The following is a 22570-nucleotide window of genomic DNA, read 5'->3' on the forward strand; positions in this document are numbered from 1 at the left end:
CATGTTAATTTACATGAAATTGGTAGATAGCGTGCTAAGTGAATGCTATGCTACAGATGAGAGCAGAGGAGATTCAGTTTTAGAGGCTGTGTTTTGTTCTGCTGTTAAATTGTACTGAAGACAGGAGATTTTATTATTTATCCTCACTTGTCCTCACTTACAAACTAAATAGGTTTGACAAAATGTTTTAGAACGTGTAGTTGCCAGCTAAATTCAATCAGTCCTAATATCAGGTTCTACTGTAGCTTACCCTTTTATACGTTCTTGCTTATATATTTATTATATATAAGAAGCAGGTTTCAGTTGGTAGTTGTTTTTTCTTCTCTTGTTTTCATAATGCAGGCAAAGCACAATGTAGGGATTTAAAAGAATAGTACAGTTTTGCAGTGATGCATTTATGAACCAAACTGTGATGACTTTTTGATTTTTGCCAGCTACAGAAACAATATATTAGACAATGAGAAATGTAAAGAAAAAAGGTACTTCTTTGAAGGAATAGTTGTTACGGCTGGAATAAGAGGCTGGAGTAAGATTCAGAACAATTGCATTTAATTTAGTTTTTTTTTTTGTGGTAAGGATTTCCTGCATGGATTTATGCACTGAAGGCGTCACCCTCTGCCACGACAACTGGCCAGTTTTGCCACAACTTTCTTGTCATTTTGGCCACAGAATGGCAAGTGATTTTAGTATAACGTCAGAAGGTTTAACATGACACCTATTACTGAATTGAAATATGAGAAAAAAAAAGAAAAAGCACTATGTGGTCAGGGTTTGTACTGGAAGTTTAAACCCGATTACCACAGTGTTAAGTCAGTAAAGCTATTTTATGTGCTGTTTATTCTACCAACTATGTAGAAGATACTATACAGTAATCTAAATTAAAAGCTTGTCTAAAACTATGTCTACTAAAAATTACATTCTTAGCCACATTTTCAATGTCTGGGCTATATTTGGATATGAATGAATAATAAAGTTTTTGAGAGAATAAAAATTGGAAATTCGGGATGCAGTTTTTACAACAATGCATCACTTTCCCCAATTCTCCACATTCTCATTTGAACATCCTTTCAATGTAAAATGCAAAGCATCTTTAGTAGATGGATGTCTAATGTGGCCATACTTCTGAGAAGCGATTTGTGGATTTAATCCTCATCATCTACATCTACTGCTGGTGCTGGCTGAGTCCCGGCTCACAGGCAGACGAAATCTGAGTGCATAAACACCATGACATCTCCATCATCACATTCCTGCAGAAGCAGTGGACATATAACTGTAGAATGGCTCATCCAATTCAGAGCCCAGCACACATCACAGGACCCTTTGTTTACTGCTTTTATTGCCCAAACAGACCAAACAACGTTATGAAGAGGAGGCCCTTGCATTCAAAAACGATTAATAACTATTGAGCATGTTTGGTTTCCTGTAGCCCAGACACTGATAGGGAAGTCAGGCAGACAAAGAGGAGACACATTAAAGCCAGCCAGTAAGGTCAGTTTATTCCAGTCAATGACTTAAGTGGACAGCAATGGCCTTGTATGCCTCTCTTTCAAAGCCTCCTTGAGAAGAGATGGCAGGTACAGCCAGGAGGATGCAAGTGCTGTGTTGTAAACAGATTTTTCTGTGTTGAGCTTCAAATGGTGGGCCTCATGTCATATTTGGATAAAAGCAGTTTGGTCACACAGCTTGAGAGGACTGCACTACAGCAGGTCTAGGTGACTGGGTGTATGAAGTTATATACAGACACATGTAATGATGTACAGAACAATTAGGGGTTTGGTCATACATTTCACGTTGATAGTGAACATATCATTTAAATGTTACCAAACAACGTATTTTTGTCCCCCAAAATTTCCGATCTAGCAGCAACATATCTGGTTTCATTTTCTGACGTTATACACGATCCTCCAGTACAATGTCCAGTTTGTTTGGCTACAGTGTTGATAAAGCACTTTATGGTTGTGATCAGACAGGTACGGGAGCTGGTTAGGGTCTGAGGAGGATCGAGGGCTGGTCTAATAGAGGAAAACCTAACATTGGAAATCTGGCAGTTTGATAATCAGGGATAAAGCAGTGAAAATTACAGACTCAAGTTAGTTAGTTAAAAATATAACTGTGTCTTTAAAGCATGTTGGAAATCCTTACTTGTAACAAAGAACTTCTTGGTGAAGGTGCAGCTGTCAAATGCTGCAATCTTCTCTTGCAGGCTCACAACAAGGATACTGGAGGAAGAGAAACAGTCCATTAATGCAAAGAAAAATGAACATGCACAGTATTCTATAATATGACCCTAGTTAAGATGGTCCTACATACTGTTTGTTGCAGTAAAGATCATAGATAGGAGTCTTGAACTGAATTGATTTAACCATTTCTCCTGTCCGCAGAGAATACAGGTCAGCACAGCAGTAGGGTGGGCTTGTCCTGAAAAACAAAACACAGCTCGGAATACTTGATAAAACTGTAGAATAATATTCATTTCAGACAGCACCTTTTTAAACTAAACACAATCCTTTCTGGTATTACAGAAATGCATTATACAGTCTACACCTAGGGAAGAGGAATAAGGCAACTTTAAAAACACGAGTTTCTTTTTTTATTTAAGGGTGGTCCTCATTCTCCTCTATATGCATCAGCAGGGTGATGAGTCATGTTGTGACAGTCTTCATCGGGGAGACTTAAGCTGTCACAACATCTCTACCACATGTATCTGCAACCAATCTAATGTTCCTACACTTTCCAACCGTTTTCAATTCAAAACTTTGAATGAAAGATGCATATGTATCAACTGCTGTATGAATAATACATTTCTGCCATCTCTGTCTTTTATAATAACTAGGTTGATTTCTGTTTTTATTTACAGTGGATGTACAGATATTAAAGCCTTATATTTAAAGGCATGTGAGGAAACATTTTTGAGATTAAAAAAAAAAAACTGTCAGGGATCCACAGTTCAGTGGCACTATGGGACGAAAAGAGTATCAAAACTCCAAACACCGAACCGAATATAGTTAAGAGGTTTATATACGAGACCTCACAACAACACTGCTCAACCTCTTTGGCTAGAAAGTTCAAAATTATAGCCTCATCATGAATACATGGGATTCTTTAATCAATAATTTTTGTACTGCTCATCGGGTAAATTTTGCAAAAGTGGTCACTACAGTGTCACTGTAAACACAAACCTGATCAAACAGACCAATGGGTGAATCTTGTACAGATATTTAGGAGGAGAACAATTCATCCCTTGCCAATAAACTGTATATTAAGCCACACATTACTCAAACCATCTCTACACTGTTTCCCTCATCAGCTCCGTGGACAATTCATGCAGTATTTGTTTCCACCATGGCTGCAGTGGCCTACCCCCTTCTGAGGGTCCGCATGGTGAAAGGGAGGAAAATGGGGGGCAAAAGGGGGCAATGCTTTGTCATGTAGCACATTTACCAGAAGCCTTTCTATCAACACAGCAAAGAATAAGAACACTTGAGAGAGCTTAACCAACAGCAGGCAGCAACTGATGGCAAAAGGAAAATTCAGACATAAATCTTAATCAGGCAAAGCTACCCCAATACCAGATGCCCCGGTCCCCTGTGCCTCTTCCCTCTTTCTGTGAGGAAGGCTTCTATTGCTCTTCTAGGTGGCCTGTGGTGCCATGTTGGCTGAAGATGCAGGGGTTGATTCTTGAGCCATATGTGTTTTCATCAGTCTATTTAGTTGGCTTGGCCATACAGGGTGTAGTTATACAGTATGCTATAGCAGTGTGGTATAATCGAGAGGCAAAATGAAAGTTAAAGAACATATTAAAAGAAAAAAAACTAGCTGTGGCAAGTGTCTTGTTAAGGTTAGTTAGGGAAAAAGGACAGACTGATTTAAAGACTACATCGTGAGAAACCCCATTCCTGCAGGCTAAAGCAAATGCAAGTCAGACATGTTTGAATAGAAAATTGCTATAGCCTAGTCACAGATGGAAATTTGAACACTATTCAGAAGAAGAAGAAGAAGCTTGTAATGGGAGGATCTTCAAGATAGAAATGACAATAGCTATGGTGAATATTATCGCAGCACTCCCTGTTTCACTGACTGGCTTTGTCTGCCGTTCCTTATGCGTTACCTCTTTTCTGCTTTGTCGTTAAAAAAAAAGATCTCTCATTCAAAACTTTGACACATGCACACACTTTATGATGCCAACAGATTTTATAGCAACATCTGACCTGGTCTTACAGGCACTTGGATATGGAAAAGGAAATGATGTGATACCCTTGCAATGTATGTTACCAGCCTAAGTGAGTCCCAAATTGCAATGGCTTTAATTTCTGAAAATCACGAACAAGACTGATAGTACACAGCCATGCTAGCAGCTCTTGAGGCTGTTGATACACACAGTTGGGATAACTGTTAGTATCAGCAAACTAAAATGTTTACAGTGACCAACAAACTACCACACTGATGTTTTGCAGCCACGTTGTTCACTGCATTCTCCATCTTAGTTTACTGTGTTAGCATGCAATCATCTCCTCATGGGCACCAAAGACAAAGAACAATTGAGGCTGGGAATGTCATGTTTTGAGAGTCAGAACGGCTCAAGGGGCTGTCAGAGTTATTAGGTCCTCAAATGGCAACCAATTCTACAACTAAACTACAAACGCGATTACGTTTTTCTGGAAAACGTCATTTCCACCACATTATGTTTCCAGTGAACGTAATGGCAAATACATTGTCATGTAACTTAAATTTTGCAAATTCGTTGACATTGAACATATGAATGAAATGTAACCAGACAATGTATTTTTGTTCGCCAAAACGCCACGTTTTCAGTTCAGTTCTATAGGAAGGTTTTTTTTGTTTTTTTTTAGACAGGGTTGCAATTGGGTACAGTGAATCTCGGACCAACATTACACTGAATAACCATTTTATTACATATTGACTGACCAACCAACAAACCAACTGACATTATTAGAGCCCTGCCAGTAGCATGGCTAAAAACACATAGGTTACAATAAAAGATACAGTGATTTTTAGTATCGGGCTCTTTTTACCCTTTCCAGGAAAGGCTCTACAAATTTGTACATAACAACAAGCTATCATGTCTTGCCCCTGTGCAAGAATAGGGCTTTTCACTCCCCCTTCAAGTGTATTTGGATGACACTATACAAACTACAGTAATGCAAGGGAATTTACCTTGAATGGACACTATTTGATTAACCAAAGCACTATTACAGAAGGCATTGCATTAATCAACTTTGTGTTGATGACGGTGTTTTACCAGATTGCTCTCAAATGTCAGGGAGGGGAAGTTCACAACAGAGCTGGTGACAGAATATGCATATTGTCCTTCCAGCTGTTTCTTCCTCTTCTTTTCACCCCTCATTTCTTCCATTCTTGATTCCATGTTACTATTACAGAGCTTTGTGTATTTGTGCAGTGTTTGCCAGTTTCCATATGACAGTAAACAACACACAGTGTTAGCGACTGCACTTCCATGCACTTGAGTAACCAGGTTACTCTAAGTAATCGAAATTTTAATTGGGGAATGATGAAATGTTTACTTGCCCTTCAGGAACCAGGTCACTGGAAATCTGCATACACATGCAGCAGAAGTGTAATCTGTTTTATCCTGCACCTCACACTTATTTTGAAAGCCACACCTCACAGAATGTAACTTTATAGTGACAGAAAAAGCTGCTTTCTGACTTTCTTTCTTTCGTTTTTTTCGTTTCTGTGTTCATGGTGCTGCAGAGTAACAGCGCAGGCGTAGAGAAAGGAAAAGAGAGGGGAGAAACACACTCAGACCTATCAGACCTAAACAAAATTTGCAGAGGAAGAACTGAACTGTGATTTCCAGTGGGGAACAGCTAGTATAGCAATAACCTTTAAATACGTAAACCTGAAAATCCAGATTAACAGATTAACTTTCAAAGCAGCTACTACTCTAAAGCAATGCAGAAACACAATACCAAAGAGGGGCAAACTGACACATCGGGTACAAACAAGATTCCTCCAGCCAGTGAAGAATCTATCACCTAAAATCGCTGAAACACACACAAGTTGGTAAACATTATGTGCAGTATTTTGACAAAGAATTAATTTTTTCCTAACAAAGACAAAGACAGGAAAACACACCCAGAGTTGTAAGAGGAAATAACTGCTGCAACAATGCCCAACAGCAGTTCTGATGCCTGGCTACATGTTAACCCACAGGGTGTGTATTTGTCACACGTGCATACAAACTTACACACACAAATACAGACTTACATACTAGTGTTGTGCTATAGTATATTTCCAAAGCCAGAGTCTGGACATCAATGACGCAGCGGGGCTTCAGATCTCTTGGCTAATGCACAGCACCATTCCTTTGTTCCAAGATTGCAACTGTAGTGTGTGTGTGTGTGTGTGTGCGTGTGTTGCTACTTGGATGTTAGCATTGCTGTGTCTCTTTCTGAAGAAGATAAAAGAGGTGCTACAGAATGTTTTTTAAAAAAACTCCCTCATTAATTTTTTCTGATAGTTAACGTCTCTGTCAACATGTCAGAATTCTTCATGCTGTGAGCACCATTACCAATCAAGTGTACAGGTATTAAGATTAATACAAAAATTTTAGCCGACGATAATTTACTTTCAGGCTGCTACATCATCGATTTCAGCATTATCAGAGCCTGATCAATCCAATTCAAAGCTCTATCCCGAAAAATGGGCCTCTGGAATTGATTCAAAAGGGCAATGATAACCTGCTGTTATAGAATCAAACTGGCACAGGGTTCAATTGTTTTGCTTTTGCAGTATTTTAACAAATGACCCGGTTCTAATGGAGGCAATGTGGGGTCAGATGTAATAAGATTTCCTGATGCTGGGGACGTTGGGGCATAGGCTGAAAGCAAGGCTAAATCACAATTATCATTATGGATCATGGCAGGATGTCAGTCCTTGCACATGTTAAGGTGACGCCGGGCACCATTCCCCAGCTCAGTAACAGGCCTATTATGATGGCCATATTAGATCAATGTGTCAATTACTATTACTCAAACTGGCCCTTGGGTCTGAAAGGATACAAAATGAAGGAGATACAGGAAAGGAGGCTTGGCTCATTTACGTCCTCTGATAGGACAAGGAGCTACTCTAGAAATTATGGTGAACATTAAGTGGCCTTGCCTCATACCAATCACATAAAACACAAGATAATGGCTAAAATTCCGTTAAGTTAAACTTTTATTAGAAGATGCAATATCAAAGAAAAGATCATTATCGCGTAATCTCAAAGAATATCAAAATTGTTCATGTATTTATTATTAAAAAATAATCCTGTTTCAAATGATTGTGTGTAGAAAGGTGCATAAACCACTAGGATTATCAATTAATTCCTGGGAAAATTAGAGTCAGGTGACCAATGGGTTTGGATTAGTGCGTCACTGATCAAACAAAGAACATTTCTGTCGAGCTTAGGAGGAGTATTGTGGAAGTTCACCAAACTGAAAAGGGTTACAAAGCAAACTCTGTAGAGTTTAGATACCAGTGGGCAGCGGACTGTCAGGTAGACTGTGTATTAATAAAAACAACTCTTACCCTCCCCCACGAGTGGCTGACTGACAAAGATTTCCCACTTTACTGGTGCTACATGAAAAAGAGGAGCTCAACATGTTCACCACAGGGTTTGCCTAAATTTTATGGGCAATCTAATCTTTAGCTGACTGACTGAACACACCTGATCAGGTGATGAGCAGTGGTTAATGGAGAGAGGCCATCCAGATTTGCGGTAAGCGTATTGCGTCACTTCCTGTTTCTGCACACTCTTGGGTTTCTACCGAAAGACTGTTTACTGATTAATTGTAGCTGTTATTTTTACTTAAATAAGTGATTTCTTCACACAAGAATTAATACTTAGTCGTAACATACGCCTGTATTGCACAAGCACCTGCTTTTGCAAAACATAACCAGCTAAAGTTTACAAATTCCACATTTCACTTATATTAGCTTCGCTAGCTTAGCAGTTAAACATTAGCAATGGCTTCTCTGTCTCCCTCTGTCTCTCCTTCTCTCACTTGCTCGGTGTGTCTCATGTTCAGTTTTTCCTCTGCCTCCTTTAGTGATAATGGTATATGTAACAAGTGTAAGGTTTTTGCAGCTTTGGAGGCGAGGCTCACGGAATTGGAAGCACGGCTCCGCACCATGGAAAACAACTCCGCTAGTCAGGCCCCGGTAGCTGGTGCGGGCCGACCTAGCGTAGCCCCTGCTAGCTGTCCCCCGGCAGTTCCCGAGCAGCCGGGAAGCCAGTCCGGCTGGGTGACGGTTCGTAAGAGATCTAATGCTAAACAGACGCCCGAGGTTCACCACCAGTCGGTTCATGTTTCTAATCGATTTTCCCCACTCAGCGACACACCCGCTGAGAAACCAACTCTGGTAATTGGCAGCTCCATAGTCAGAAACGTGAAGTTAGAGACTCCAGCGGCCGTAGTCAAATGTCTTCCTGGGGCCAGAGCGGGCGACGTTGAATCATATTTGAAACTCCTGGCTAAGGATAAACGTAAATACAGTAATATTATTATTCACGTGGGAGTTAATGACGCCCGATTACGTAAATCGGAGGTCACTAAAATGAATGTTGAATCGGTGTGTAACTTTGCAAAAACAATGTCGGACTCCGTAATTTTCTCTGGTCCCCTGCCAAATCTGACCAGTGACGACATGTACACCCGCATGTCGTCATTCAACCGCTGGCTGTCTAGGTGGTGTCCAGCAAACGATGTGGGCTACATAGACAATTGGAAACGTTTTTGGGGAAAACCTAGGCTGATTAGGAGAGATGGCATCCATCCTACTTTAGATGGTGCAGCTTTCTTATCCAGAAATATGGCTGGTTTTATTAGACAACCAAAAGTATGACAATCCAGAGTTGAGCCTGGGATGCAGAGATCCTGTCCTACACGCCTCTCTGCAGTGTCCTTACAACTGTCACCCCCCCACAACTCCCACATACCTATAGAGACTGTGTCTGTTCCCCGACCTAAATTACATAAAGTAAATATGACAACAAGAGGAGTTAATCATAATAACCTAATAAAAGTTAAGACTACTCCTCTTACAGAACAAAACCCCAAAACTATTAAATGTGGATTATTAAATATCAGATCTCTCTCTTCTAAATCTCTGTTAGTAAATGACTTAATAAGCGATCATCAATTCGATTTATTTTGTCTCACTGAAACTTGGTTGCAGCAGGAAGAATATGTCAGTCTAAATGAGTCAACCCCCCCAAGTCATATTAATTATCATGTTCCTAGAATCACAGGCCGAGGTGGAGGAGTTGCAGCAATCTTCCATTGTAGCTTATCAATAAACCCTAGACCTAAACATAGTTATAACTCATTTGAGAGCCTTACTCTTAGCCTTTCACACCCAAACTGGAAAACTCAAAAACCACTATTATTTGTTATCGTGTACCGTCCTCCAGTCCCTTATTCAGAGTTTTTGATTGAATTTTCTGATTTTCTAGCTGATTTAGTGCTTAGTACAGATAAAGTCATTATAGTGGGTGACTTTAACATTCATGTAGATGCTGACAGTAACTGCCTGAGCACTGCGTTTAATTCATTATTAGATTCAATTGGTTTTTCCCAAAATGTAAATAAACCCACTCACTGTTTTAGTCACATTTGAATAACATTTGAATTTACAATAACGGACTATATAGCAGTTAGGGAAAAATTCCACTATAGCAGATGCTTAAGTGAAAAAGCTGTCAACAAATTTAAAGAAATTATTTCTTCATCATTTGCTTCACCATATGTTAATACAATGGGAAGTAGTCTCCTTAATGTTACTCCTGCACAAGTAGATTATCTTGTTGACAATTCTGCAGCCTCACTACGTACAATACTCGATAGTGTTGCCCCTCTAAAAAAGAAGGCAGTAAATCAGCAGAGGCGATCTCCATGGTATAGTTCACAAACACGCAACTTAAAACAGGAAACACGAAAGTTAGAAAGGAAGTGGCGTTCCAGAAAGTTAGAAGAATCTCATTTAGCCTGGAAAAATAGTTTAAAAACGTACAAAAAAGCTCTCAGTGATGCCAGAACAGCATATTATTCATCATTAATAGAAGAAAACAAGAACAACCCCCGGTTTCTGTTCAGCACTGTAGCCAGGCTGACTAAGAGCCATAGTTCTGTTGAGCCTACTATTCCCTTAACTTTGAGCAGCAATGACTTCATGACCTTCTTTATGAATAAAATTGTAGCTATTAGAGAAAGTATTCACCAGATCCTCCCCCCAAAAATTACAGATAGATCTTCATGTACAGCAGTGCTAGAATCATGGATAAGGCCCCACTCCCTGTTAGACTGCTTTTTACCCATAGATCTCTCTGAGCTAACTTCAATTATTACCTCATCTAAACCAACAACCTGTCTGCTAGACCCTATTCCAACTAAGCTGCTCAAGGAAGCTTTACCCTTAATAGATACGTTCATATTAGATATCATCAATCTATCTTTAGAAACAGGCTATGTACCACAGGCCTATAAGGTAGCTGTAATTAAACCATTACTTAAAAAACCCTGTCTTGACCCAGGTGTTTTAGCCAATTACAGACCAATATCTAATCTCCCCTTTATTTCTAAAATAATTGAAAAAGTAGTCGCAAAACAATTATGTGATCACCTCCATAGGAATAATTTGTATGAAGAGTTTCAGTCAGGATTTAGAGTTCATCATAGTACAGAAACAGCACTGGTAAAAGTCACCAACGATCTTCTCATGGCCTCAGATAATGGACTCATCTCTATACTTGTTCTGTTAGATCTTAGTGCCGCATTTGATACCATTGATCATAACATTTTATTACAGAGACTGGAACATGAAATTGGAATTACAGGAACTGCACTAGGTTGGTTTAAATCCTATCTGTCTGATAGATTTCAATTTGTTCATGTTAATGATGAATCCTCCATGCACACAAAGGTTAGCTATGGAGTTCCACAAGGCTCTGTGTTAGGACCAATACTTTTTACTTTATATATGTCTCCTTTAGGCAACATTATTAGAAAACACTCCATAAATTTCCACTGTTATGCTGATGATACCCAGCTATATTTATCTATGGAACCAGATGAAAATAATCAGTTAATAAAGCTTCAAGCATGCCTACAAGACATAAAGGCCTGGATGTCCCACAATTTTTTACTTTTAAACTCAGACAAAACTGAAGTCATAGTATTTGGGCCCAAAAATATCAGAGATATGATGTCCAACCATATTGTTACCCTAGATGGCATAAGTCTGGCCTCCAGTACTACTGCAAGGAACCTTGGAGTTATTTTTGATCAGGATCTGTCCTTTAAGTCACATATAAAACAAATCTCTAGAACAGCCTTCTTCCACCTACGGAACATTGCCAAAATTAGGAGCATACTGTCTCAAAGTGATGCCGAAAAACTGGTCCATGCATTTGTTACTTCTAGGTTGGACTACTGTAATTCCCTACTTTCAGGATGCCCCAGTAACTCCCTAAAGAGCCTGCAATTAATCCAAAATGCTGCAGCAAGAGTGCTGACTGGAACTAGCAAGAGAGATCATATTTCACCTTCACTAGCTTCTCTCCATTGGCTTCCCATTAAATTTAGAATAGAATTTAAAACCCTGCTTCTTACATATAAAGCTCTGAATGGTCAGGCTCCATCATATATAGAAGACCTCATAGCACCATATCATCCCAGTAGACCACTTCGCTCTCAGAATGCAGGCCTACTTGTGGTTCCCAGAATTTCCAAAAGTAGAATGGGAGGTAGAGCCTTTAGCTATCAAGCTCCTCTCTTGTGGAACCAGCTCCCAGTTCAGATTCGGGAAGCAGACACCCTCTCTACTTTTAAGTCTAAGCTTAAAACCTTCCTCTTTAATAAAGCATATAGTTAGTTATAGTTATGCTGCCATAGGCTTAGACTGCTGGGGGACCCACCCCCCAATGCACTGAGCTCCTTTCCTCCTCTTGACCATCTCTCCTCTCCTCTCACCCCGCAATTCTCACCACTGTATGTCATTAACTCTGTGTGTTCTCTCCCGTAGTTGTCTTTGTCCTCCTCTGTCCCCCTCTCTCTGTCCCTTTCTGCAGGTGTCCCCCGGCTTTGAAGCTGTGTGTCTTCCAGCATGCAGCTACTGGTCCTACCAATCTGCCCGATGTTTTGTTGTTGCTTTTTGTTGCTCTGTTCTTTTCTCTCTCCCCTTTCCACTCACCCCAACCGGTCGAGGCAGATGGCCGTCCACCCTGAGCCTGGTTCTGCTGGAGGTTTCTTCCGTTAAAGGGAGTTTTTCCTCTCCACTGTTGCCTATGGCTTGCTCCAGGGGGAATTGTTGGGTTCTCTTTATATATCTTTATAATCTTGACTTTATTCTGTAAAGTGCCCTGAGATGACTTTGTTGTGAATTGGCGCTATATAAATAAAGTTGAATTGAATAGTCTGGACCAAAATAATGGGACCCTGGAGCTTTATTCTTGGTCTATATTTAAAACTTCTATATATTTATCAAATGTATTGATTAATTCATCATAATGTCATCCAAATACTTTGAACAATGACAGACCATATGGTAGGTACAACTTTCACTTAGTTTGACCCACAGTAAAACTATTAGATTTATCTTAGGTTAAGAACAAAATAGCATAGCTTCTTAAGCTGCTGTAGTCTAAAGCAACTAGAGCAGTGGCAGTGATTCAATTGCTGGGACGGGGGCGACAGTCTACTTAGTCAATTTTGAATCATCCTGTCTACTTCCTGTGTGCGGGGCACTGGTAAAATGAGTGCATACGTGGAGCTGTGAACTTCTGACAATCAGAGGTGACCTGTAGTTGAAGTCTAATCAGCTAATGTAAGCTGAAATGAGTGGACGTAAGTAAAGCCTTTCATTAACTTCCCTGTTTGTTCTTTCAAAGTTCCGGCACTACAATAAATACATTTAAATTAAAAATAATTAAAATATGTTTCTAAACAATGCAAACACACCACCACAACCATCTACATGGTGTTATGAGGTCAATAGTAACTCTATTCACTGACAGTTGAATCTTATCATGATATATATAATCATTCTGAGAAGAGAAAAAAATGGCATTAAAAAGCATGTGAAATAAGAAGCGTGTATTAACTGAAGGTCTTTATATCAGAAATAAAATCTTATCAGGATGCACTGACCTTTACTAAATGTTATAAACTGTTGGCCAAGATAAATCATTGTGTTGTAACAATAACACATTGTGTACAGTAAAAAGCATTGGTTGGCTAATCTTTTAAATACATTTTTAATCTTAAAGAATGGAACATAACACGTTGGTCACTATTTAGTAATTCTATTCATGTCTGATGCAAGTGAAATGTTCTTCTTGTCCTCGTTACATGTTCTGACTCTGTCTGTAGGTCCGTAGTACCAGACTGGGCAGACCAGGGAACACCTTCACAGACCACCTTGTCAGTGCCACACTGCTACAGGATGAAAGGTTTGATCAGTATAAGATCAGCTCATCAAGAGCACAGCTAAAGCTGAAAGATGCTTTTCTAGGGTTCTCCAGAGAACCCTTCTCTCAACAGAGGATGAGGCCTCACACACAACCTGTCTCCCATTTTTCAAGCTGCCCTTTTAACCATCCCCAGGATGATTAAGACCAAGAGGGCCACACCTAACGGCCTTTATCTTAGGGTTTAGGGAGTTAGGGTCGTAAGGGTTATATGTTGATGACTGTTCCCACCTCATACCTTATCTTATTCAGGCCAGGGTGGAACAAAGGCCTACTCTGGAGGATATATACCTGGGTTCCCTAGCCACTTCATTCAGACTCAGACTTCATTCAGCAGCTTGGATAAGCAGCAAAACGTTGCTAACCAAGAAAAAGAAGTCCAGTTGACATGATTCAATCTTTGGATCAATTTACACTGTTTTGAGTTTTGTGGGGGTTTTAAATTTCTAAACGTGTTTGTTTTAGTATTGTCAATAATAAACCCATAGTGAGCTCAGATTTACTGATTTTTATTACTTATTAATCATCACAGTGCTTTACTGTCCATTTTGGGCAAGCTAGGCAGTATTGTTTCAGTCTGTTTGCTACCCTAAAACTGTGCCCCACCAAAAAACCTTACGCTCCAACTGCCAATGAACTACAGTAGAGGGCACTTGTGCTGAGTCCAACTGCCTTAAGATTGGCCCCAAGTTAAATCTGGGCAGTTGGGTCATTTCACTGTCCTAACATTGCAAAGTTTAAATTGACTTTTAAAACCATGTGACAGTCTTAATTTTAGATTTACAAGTGTTTACAATGGTCATTAATAAGGAATATGAACTGCATGTGTCTTATTATTGAGCTATTATCATTAATTCACTCCCTGTTCCTCCTCCTTGATGAAACATGTTGACATCTGGTATTTTAATTTTTATATCAATGCCAAGCTTATTCCATGAGCACTTTCCCTCCGGCTGAGAGAATCTTTTTACGAATGTGAACTAAACCAGGGGATCAAAACCACAAGATTTCATGTGGCTGTGGAAAGTATAGATGGAAGCCTGAGGGGGAATTAAAAAGTGGGGAAATAAATTCATTTACAAGGAAGGGATGTCACCACATTTCCGACTGGTGCAAGGTTTTACAAGCTCCCCAAATACAAACGACAATTACATGCTGTGGAAATGCTAAACAAATACAACCACAGTTTGGGAATTCTAGGCTGTCTCTGCTGTAATAGGGAACTGTGACTGGAGATTGTATGGGATTTCCAGTGGGGAACAGCTAGTATAGCAATAACCTTTAAATACGTAAACCTGAAAATCCAGATTAACATTGCAAATATCCAAAGGTTGTCCAAAGAAAGGAATCGGTACCATGTATTAGCAAATATATCAGTGTAACCCAATTTACAAATGTGGATTAGATATAGTTCACAGAGACATCCATAGCTAGTTTTTGACCATAAAAACAGGTTTAAATCACATAAAATGAATCAAGGACAAGACAACTTTTTATCCACTTTAATTAGGCACAAAGAATCTTACCTCTAGACTGGAAACTGGAAATACCAACTTTAAAAAAAGACTCTATAGCAAAAGTACTTTTGCTTCTTAGCTATACTAAACAAATGCTGGCCACATCAGAGCTTGCTGGGGGGCTGCAAGGGGCCACAGTAATTCTGGCAAGCTGCAGGCATTAGTAGAAAAATAATTAAGGTAAAAAGTTCATCCACAGCTCCATGTTTGCAAAGCTGCCAGAAATATATCTCCTTTATTGTTTCATATGCCACATAGACTACAATGGCCATTTTGGAAACATACAAAAATGTGTATTCATGTGCTTGTGTGGGCATAAAAGTGCATTTACAGACTCTTAGTCATCGTTAGTGTTTATATATTAAAGTGTCACATTATAGCTAAAAATGCAGAAAAATTACAAACAAAACAAATAAGGATCACTGTATTAGCAAAAAAAAGGTAAGATGTTTCAAATTTGATTATGAAGCTATCCTACAATAAAAAGAGTAACAGCAAAAAAAAAAAAAAAACATCAACACAGGGATTTATGTATGTGCAGTTCATAAATATAGTTTAATCCCACTTCCTTTGACAGCACTGAAGTGGATATTAATATTCATTACCCAAACCATAGCTTGCATTTGATCCAATTTTAGCCATTTTAGCTATGAGTGCCAATTTTCTGTCTAAGTTAAGTGAAAGCACTTGACACAAGGAACATCTGGCAATGGTGGAGTTTTTTCCTCCTGCTTTGACATGTCAAAGCTGTATCTAGGAAAATGACAAGCTTTGCACTGCATCTGCCAGTGCAGGGTATAAGGTAGAGCACAACTTGCAGCCAACATACATCATTTATATGCTCAATGCAAATAAACTAATAATTTAGGTGCTAATTCAACGATAACAAAAAAAACACAGATGGTCAAAGACAGTCTCTGTGCACCTACTTGTTTACTTCACAACTAAAAAATGGACATTGGTGCAATTTGTCAAAAACAACATTTTTGCCTTTTAACTTGTCTCATTCATAGACAAACTAGAACTGTTGTTTATGGCCCTGGATGGGGTCATTCAAGAAGAAATCTACAGATGCTCTTGTCCACATTGATAAGGGTGTGTTTTTCTGTCCAAACCTGAAACAGTTTAGTTTTTGAGTTCTCTTTTTTCCCAGGACAAGCAGTTAACCAGAAGCAACAAAATGACTATGGGCTCATTGTTTTAGTGATTAATAGCACTTTAAATTGGAATTTAAAAAATTATTTATGTGCTTTGCATTATAGCTATAAATATTAACAATTATGCTTATTTCTCTCTATGTGACTATATACTAAACCAAAACATGATTTCTAGCTTATCAGTTCAAAGAAGTTTCTGTCCAAACCTGACCTGACCACATACATACAGTCAAGTCAGATTGGGCTAAGTTGGGGATCGACCTTGTGGTCTCTTGTAGTTTTTACACATATGCACTATATGCCCTATTATACTGTCTTTGCTCAAGGCACGGACAGTAAAAAGGTACAGTCACAGCCTGTGGGTATCAAAAGTGGGTATCAAAAGGCATGTACAGACAAAGGGATATTTATCTCTCAGAGGACCTGTCGTGAAGCGTGAACACCAGGGATCTAGTGAAGAAAGCCCAGCAGAGACTCTTCTTTCTGCTGACCCCCAGGAAAACTGTGCTCCCAAAGAAACTCCTCACTAACTTCTACCAGTGCACCATAGAAAGTGTCCTAAGCTATGGATGCACAGTGTGGTTCTCCAGCTGCACCTCAGAGGAGAGGAAAGACATGCAGCGAATCACCAACAGTACACAAAAAAATCCTAAATGTCCCTCTTCCCCCCCTGGAACATCTACAACCTGCCCGGCTGACAAGCAGAGCCGAAAAGATCAGGTCTGACTACACAGCTTGCAGCTTGCCTCAAAGTTCACTGCTTCCCTAACTGTATATTAGTGTGTGACAACAGCAGCAACAGCAGCAGCAGCGGCCGTATGTTCACACTCACACTTTGATAAAATCAAATCTAATCAATATTTACTTCTATAGCCCCATGTCACAAATCACAAGTTTAAGATTTAAGATTTGTCTAACATAAAAAGTCATATGATCACCAAAATCCAAAGCATTCATCTTCTGGTGGCCACTGCATCCAATTGTTAGTGAAATAATTCAGTCTGGATCAAAGCGGTGGGCAAACTGACAGTACTGTTAAGGGAAAAGAACAGGTTAAACTCTACTAAAACAAAATATTAATTGCTTTGACCACATAGGCCTGGTTTAGGGAATGGGGTTGTGGTAAAGGTTTAAAGTCATTGCTAATCATTCTGCCTGTCGAGTGTGTTTATATGCACCACTTTCAGCACTACTGAGTTTAATCTGACTTCCTATTTGAAGGGGGGAAACTGGCAAGGCAGAACATATTTTTGACAGACATTAAACAGAAACGCAAGTCAAAATAAATCCTCCAGAATAAAGCCTCAGCCTTGCAGTCCAGCTTTTGTACTGAAGAAGTATGTACATGTGTAAGTGTGTGGGGCAGTAATTAAAGGAAAGTGAAAGACCAGATTACAGACATTCTCAATTCCATGCAGGAGCACAACTAAAAGGGTCCAGGTATGATTTCATCACATCCTACATAACATTCCTGTCAACACACTAAAGCCAAACTTTGACAACCAGTGGAAAAAAAATTACTCGTGTCTGTGGATACTATCCGGATTTAACAGCTGTCTGAAAACTGAGAATATCATGATCTTCTAGACCATACAGCTTCACAACAAACGATGAGAACAGTAAAAATATGATGTAAACATATACACAGGTCTAGTTAGCATAGCTGTGTGTGTGTGTGTGTGTGTGTGTGTGTGTGTGTGTGTGTGTGTGTGTGTGTGTGTGTGTGTGTGTGTGTGTGTGTGTGTGTGTGTGTGTGTGTGTGTGTGTGACTGCCTGTGAGTGGTCAGTGTGACAGTGAAGAACACCATAACCTCATGAAGGATAAAAAGCATCACTTCCCCAAATCCCCTAATCTGGTGGCTTGTTTTATACAAATGCTTGATGATTTCCATTTAATACACTTTGGAAGAGAGATACATCCGCTCCACAGAGACAAAAGCTGTCATGAAAATGCACTGAAACACAAGGGCTTAGTGTAACAATGCCATCAAATGTGTTTATGTGGTCTACGTGGAATTTGTTTTTTGATCCATGTAATTAAAAATCTATTTTACAGTACTCCATGATTTCAAGCAAAGTTATATATAGATATTCAAAAGTGTCAAATGATGTTTGCAATATATTTACCTCGGAATGCAATGTCAATATGAATATATAGTAAAAGGCAATCAAAATTGCAACATTAGTGTCTTCAAATGCAGAATTCTACTTGGTCTACATGGTCATGTATCTTAACATGCATACAGCAAGTCGGGCGGTATTTGGGCCAAGGTATTGGTTAAATATAATCAAACTATCCAACATGGTTAACTACATTTAGCACTATATTTGAATACTGCTTAATGAATTAAAGATCCACAAGAATGGCATTCCACCCATTCACCCATCCATCCATCCATTCAGTCATTATTTTAGCTGCTTATCCTGTTATGTGCCATGAAGTGCTAGTCAATCCAAGCTATCCTTTGGCAAGAGACACCCAGGACAGGTTGAAAGTCTGTCTTAACTACATCTACATTAAGTCAGGTACATTCTAAAATGTTCATTTCGTGCCATAACAACATGCATCCACACCAGGCAATTCAAGATGTTTCTGTATTTAAGTTTTTCCACATAAAAATGAAAAAAAAAAAAAAAACAATAAAAAAAAGGTCACGCTGCTTCTACTGAGCGCGTGTGAAGGACTTCAAAACTGCAGTTTCTGTCTGAATGTTCTGCAACTGAAAAGCACACCTTTTATCTTTGGGGGGAAACCAGAGTAGCTAGATTAAAAAAATCCAAGCGCAAGGACACAGTACAAAATGCCACAGAGAGTTATTCAAAACATGAATTCAAGTTAGCCTAGTTTCTAAAACTCCACCTCTCAGTAATGGGCTTGAATGTCCTATAGGTAAAGTCATTTTTACTTTGTTAAAAAACATTTCAAAACCCAAGGACATTTTGCCTGCGGCGACATAAGGCAAAGAAGCAGCAATCTGATATTTTGCAAAAGATACTTTAATTCCACAGGTTGGCTTAAGTGGATACTTCACCTCTGTTCCAAGTAGAACAGCAATGAAATAGTCCACCACAAGTGCAGCACATGCTTTTTTATTAATCAGGATTTACACTTTGAAAATGTAACTAGATTTAACTGAGAGAAAATGCATGTGGTTATTAAATGGGTGTAAAATATCCACAGCCACGATGTATCTATGATATTTGCTTAGAATTAATTACATTAACATTAATGTATCAGCCAAGATCTCGAAATAGAACATCCAGTAGCAAATAGGACTATGTTGGGTAAAAGAAAAAGGACCACATCCTCTCAGCATCAGAGGTTATGAGGGCGTAGTTGGAACTTGGAAATGTCACAGACAGCTCCCAAAGTCCAGAGAACAAAGCACGCTTATTCATCACTGAACTTTTGCCCAAAACAGTGTGCACTCCAACACCCACAAAGAGTTACGTTGCCTCTGTGTGGGCCATAGAATTTAAAATCCTAGAGAGACGCCTTAACTCCCAGAGAATTTTAATGCCATTAAATGTAAATGTAATTAATCTAAGTTTCTAAATGAAACTAGAACACAATAGCAAGTTGGGGAGGGAAATGATTACTTTCAGCAATGTGAGCAGACATACAAATGTCTACAATGGCACCAGGATTCTTTACGCATGTGCTGCTTTACTGTTCAAAAATCACTGTATCCATACATTGTTTGGACTTAACACATAATCCTTTCCATTGATAGAATTATGTTGAGTGTGCCTGGCTGGAAATCCATAAGTACAGGGCTTCAGAACACATGCTTTTTCCCTTCTCTGGGTTTCCTTTAATTTGCAAATCTTGTAATCTAAGCCTAGAGCTGACTGAACCAACTTCTAAACCAGCACTGCTGAAGTGGCCAAGGCTCCAATCTGTTTTCCATTTAAGTGTCAAGACGGCATCCTTTTTGGTGGTTAACAAAAGCTGTTATTTCAAAATGATTATATGCTAAAAATTGTGTGAGGACCTAAGTAAGTTTATGAACAGGCTCAATGGAAAGTACAGCACTGCACCCGGAAGCCTTTTTCCTTCTTGTCTTTGACCAGAGTGTTATTTACCAAGCACTTCTGTAGGGGGGGAAGAACCAGGCTGTGCCATTCAGCCAGAGGTCAGGGTTTCTGCTTTTCAACACTGTGCATGTTTTCAGCATTAGAGTCAAGCGACGCCTGGGTGATTTGCCAAACCATCAAAACTCTGCCTCTCTCAGTGTCAGTAAGGACACAGAAGAAGCACAGGCAATGATAATGGCGTCAGGGACGGGGGCAGCAGTTGCTTAAAAACATCAAGACGTTGGGCTCCATCAGGGCCCAGCTGAAGACAGACAGCCTTATTTCATTTTCTATAGAGGATATATTGAGTTAAAGCTTGAGTTGCTATGAAGGCGCCGCATATGTGGAAAGGGGAATAAGGGTGCAATGATCTGGTAGAGAGGTGAATGAAAGATTTATTTTAGCCTGTCACTTTTCAAGTTCACTTTCACTAAACAAAGTCATGGCATCCGCAGTCCCAGCTGTGAGAATCCCAGGGATCTAACAATAGTTTAACCCTCTTTCTGTCTGCCTATTAGGTGTTCAGGTACTGCTCACATTCTAACCATTGTGCCACAATGAATCAATGAATCACAGTCCACATCGCTGGCTCAGCTCCAGTTGGGTGCATGTGAAGGGTTCATAATGAGAAGTTGGATGTCCTTTGATGCCTCTTATTATTAACAGAAAATTACTTTCAGATGTAGGATTTGTACTACATAACACTGCAAATAGTGAAACACTTTCCACTCCCTTCTGTACATTTGAAAGACAAAACACCAGCAGGATGGGTAATTCCAACAGCACAGAGAGGGTGCTTGAGTTTAATGACAGCTTCCCTGAAAGTAGCCAAACAAAGTCTTATATGCTTTAATAAGTCCTTGTTTTATTGGATTATGTTTTAGCTTATCATCTTGTGAAATGTTAAGATCTTTTTTTAGTTTGTGTCACAGGAAAAGGGGGGAAAACAAAGCCTTTAATGTTTTTTTCTTCTTTAGAACGCAAGTGGAGTTGGTTTTGTTGATCACAGTTTTTCAATCTAAAGGTGATAATGTGTTTTCTGTCTGCTGCTCTGTACTATCCAGCAAGAGTTATATTAAAAATTTGAACAACAAAAAATAAAAGTTAAAAGATATCTTCCCAAAAAAAATAAATAAATAAATAAAAAGTAATTTTGCTCAGGATTACCTAATTAACTGAGTAGTAATGTCAGTTTCCACTGGTTTGCAAATGCTTAATTAGGACAGTAATACAAATTATTGTTGCTAAAGAATACAGTGTTCACAAAGACCCAATGGTGTAAAGGGATGGCCACTCAACAGGATCCTTTTTAAAAACCGGTTTCCATTTGTGGTGGTCGTGGTGGTGGGTAACAATTTATATACATTAATATTGTACAACAAAATGTAACAATCTATGGTAATAAAGACAAACGACACACATTCTTATGGTCCGGGTTTATTACAATAATGCTTCCCTACTATGAGCACCAGTCTTTTTTTACTTGCTACTGCTGCCTCTCTTCAATGAGCAAGCCTTATCAAATTACATCCCGAAGTAATCAGGGCATAAATGCACCAAACTTTCACTAAAACTCATATAGACTTCAACAGTCCCACTAAGCCAAATTTCATAAGCATAATGTGATATGACCAACTTCAAAATATAAACCACCATTTAACTTAACTGCATGCCATTGCATTGGTGGGAAACAGGTAGTGTAATATATTATTTAATGCATTTATCTTTAATTAATGTGTTTGCATATGTTTAACAGTTTAAACATTTTGGTTAACTGTGGTTTTACCAATATTCAGGAGCCACTGGCTGAAGTTACATTAGTCGCATCTTTCAACTTAAGATATCTACAAGATATCCTATCGTATTCATGGTGCACTAATTGGTGACTGCAATTGCAGTCATGTTCGGCTGGATTCTTGCATATGCAGAACAGGCAAACATGGAAAAAAGATCAGAGTACTCTAAGGAGGTGATGTGAGCTTCGGTATGATACGTGAACTCACCCAGATGACCCTGTGCTCTTGCAAACCCCCAACAGGGGCCTCTTGTCAGCAAAAATGTCTGTCTTCAGAGGATCTGAGGAGGTAGAGGAGTCAGAGGAAGAGGCAGATGAGAAACAGAATGATCTGCACACAACAAAGAGGGACATTCTTTAAACAAACATGTGAGGCCTCTAGTGCTGCCCACCCTCATTCAACAGGCAGCCTATTACCATGACAGGAAACATTCTGATTACATTACTACTGTTGCCCTGTAATTCAATTATGGTCACACAACATTTTTGATGAAGGGATATTTCAGAAAAAGCTGTTGTTTCAGTGTTGTTG

At 39.2% G+C, this 22570-nt stretch overlaps 1 protein-coding gene across 4 annotated transcripts in view; it reads right to left on the reverse strand.

Annotated features, from left to right (window-relative positions):
- The window catches only part of bcas3 (BCAS3 microtubule associated cell migration factor), a 309008-nt gene that overhangs the window by 266330 nt on the left and 20108 nt on the right, over positions 1 to 22570 (reverse strand). For all 4 annotated transcript variants that reach the window (XM_067508758.1, XM_067508757.1, XM_067508759.1 and 1 more), the window contains exons 7-9: positions 22247 to 22319; positions 2311 to 2418; positions 2143 to 2219 (exon numbers count right to left, since the gene is read on the reverse strand). In XM_067508758.1, coding sequence (XP_067364859.1) covers positions 2143 to 2219; positions 2311 to 2418; positions 22247 to 22319 — 258 coding nt within the window. The remainder of the gene's footprint in view (positions 1 to 2142; positions 2220 to 2310; positions 2419 to 22246; positions 22320 to 22570) is intronic.

Source organism: Channa argus, chromosome 6, assembly GCF_033026475.1.
Source record: "Channa argus isolate prfri chromosome 6, Channa argus male v1.0, whole genome shotgun sequence".
NCBI classification, from domain to species: Eukaryota; Metazoa; Chordata; class Actinopteri; order Anabantiformes; family Channidae; genus Channa; species Channa argus.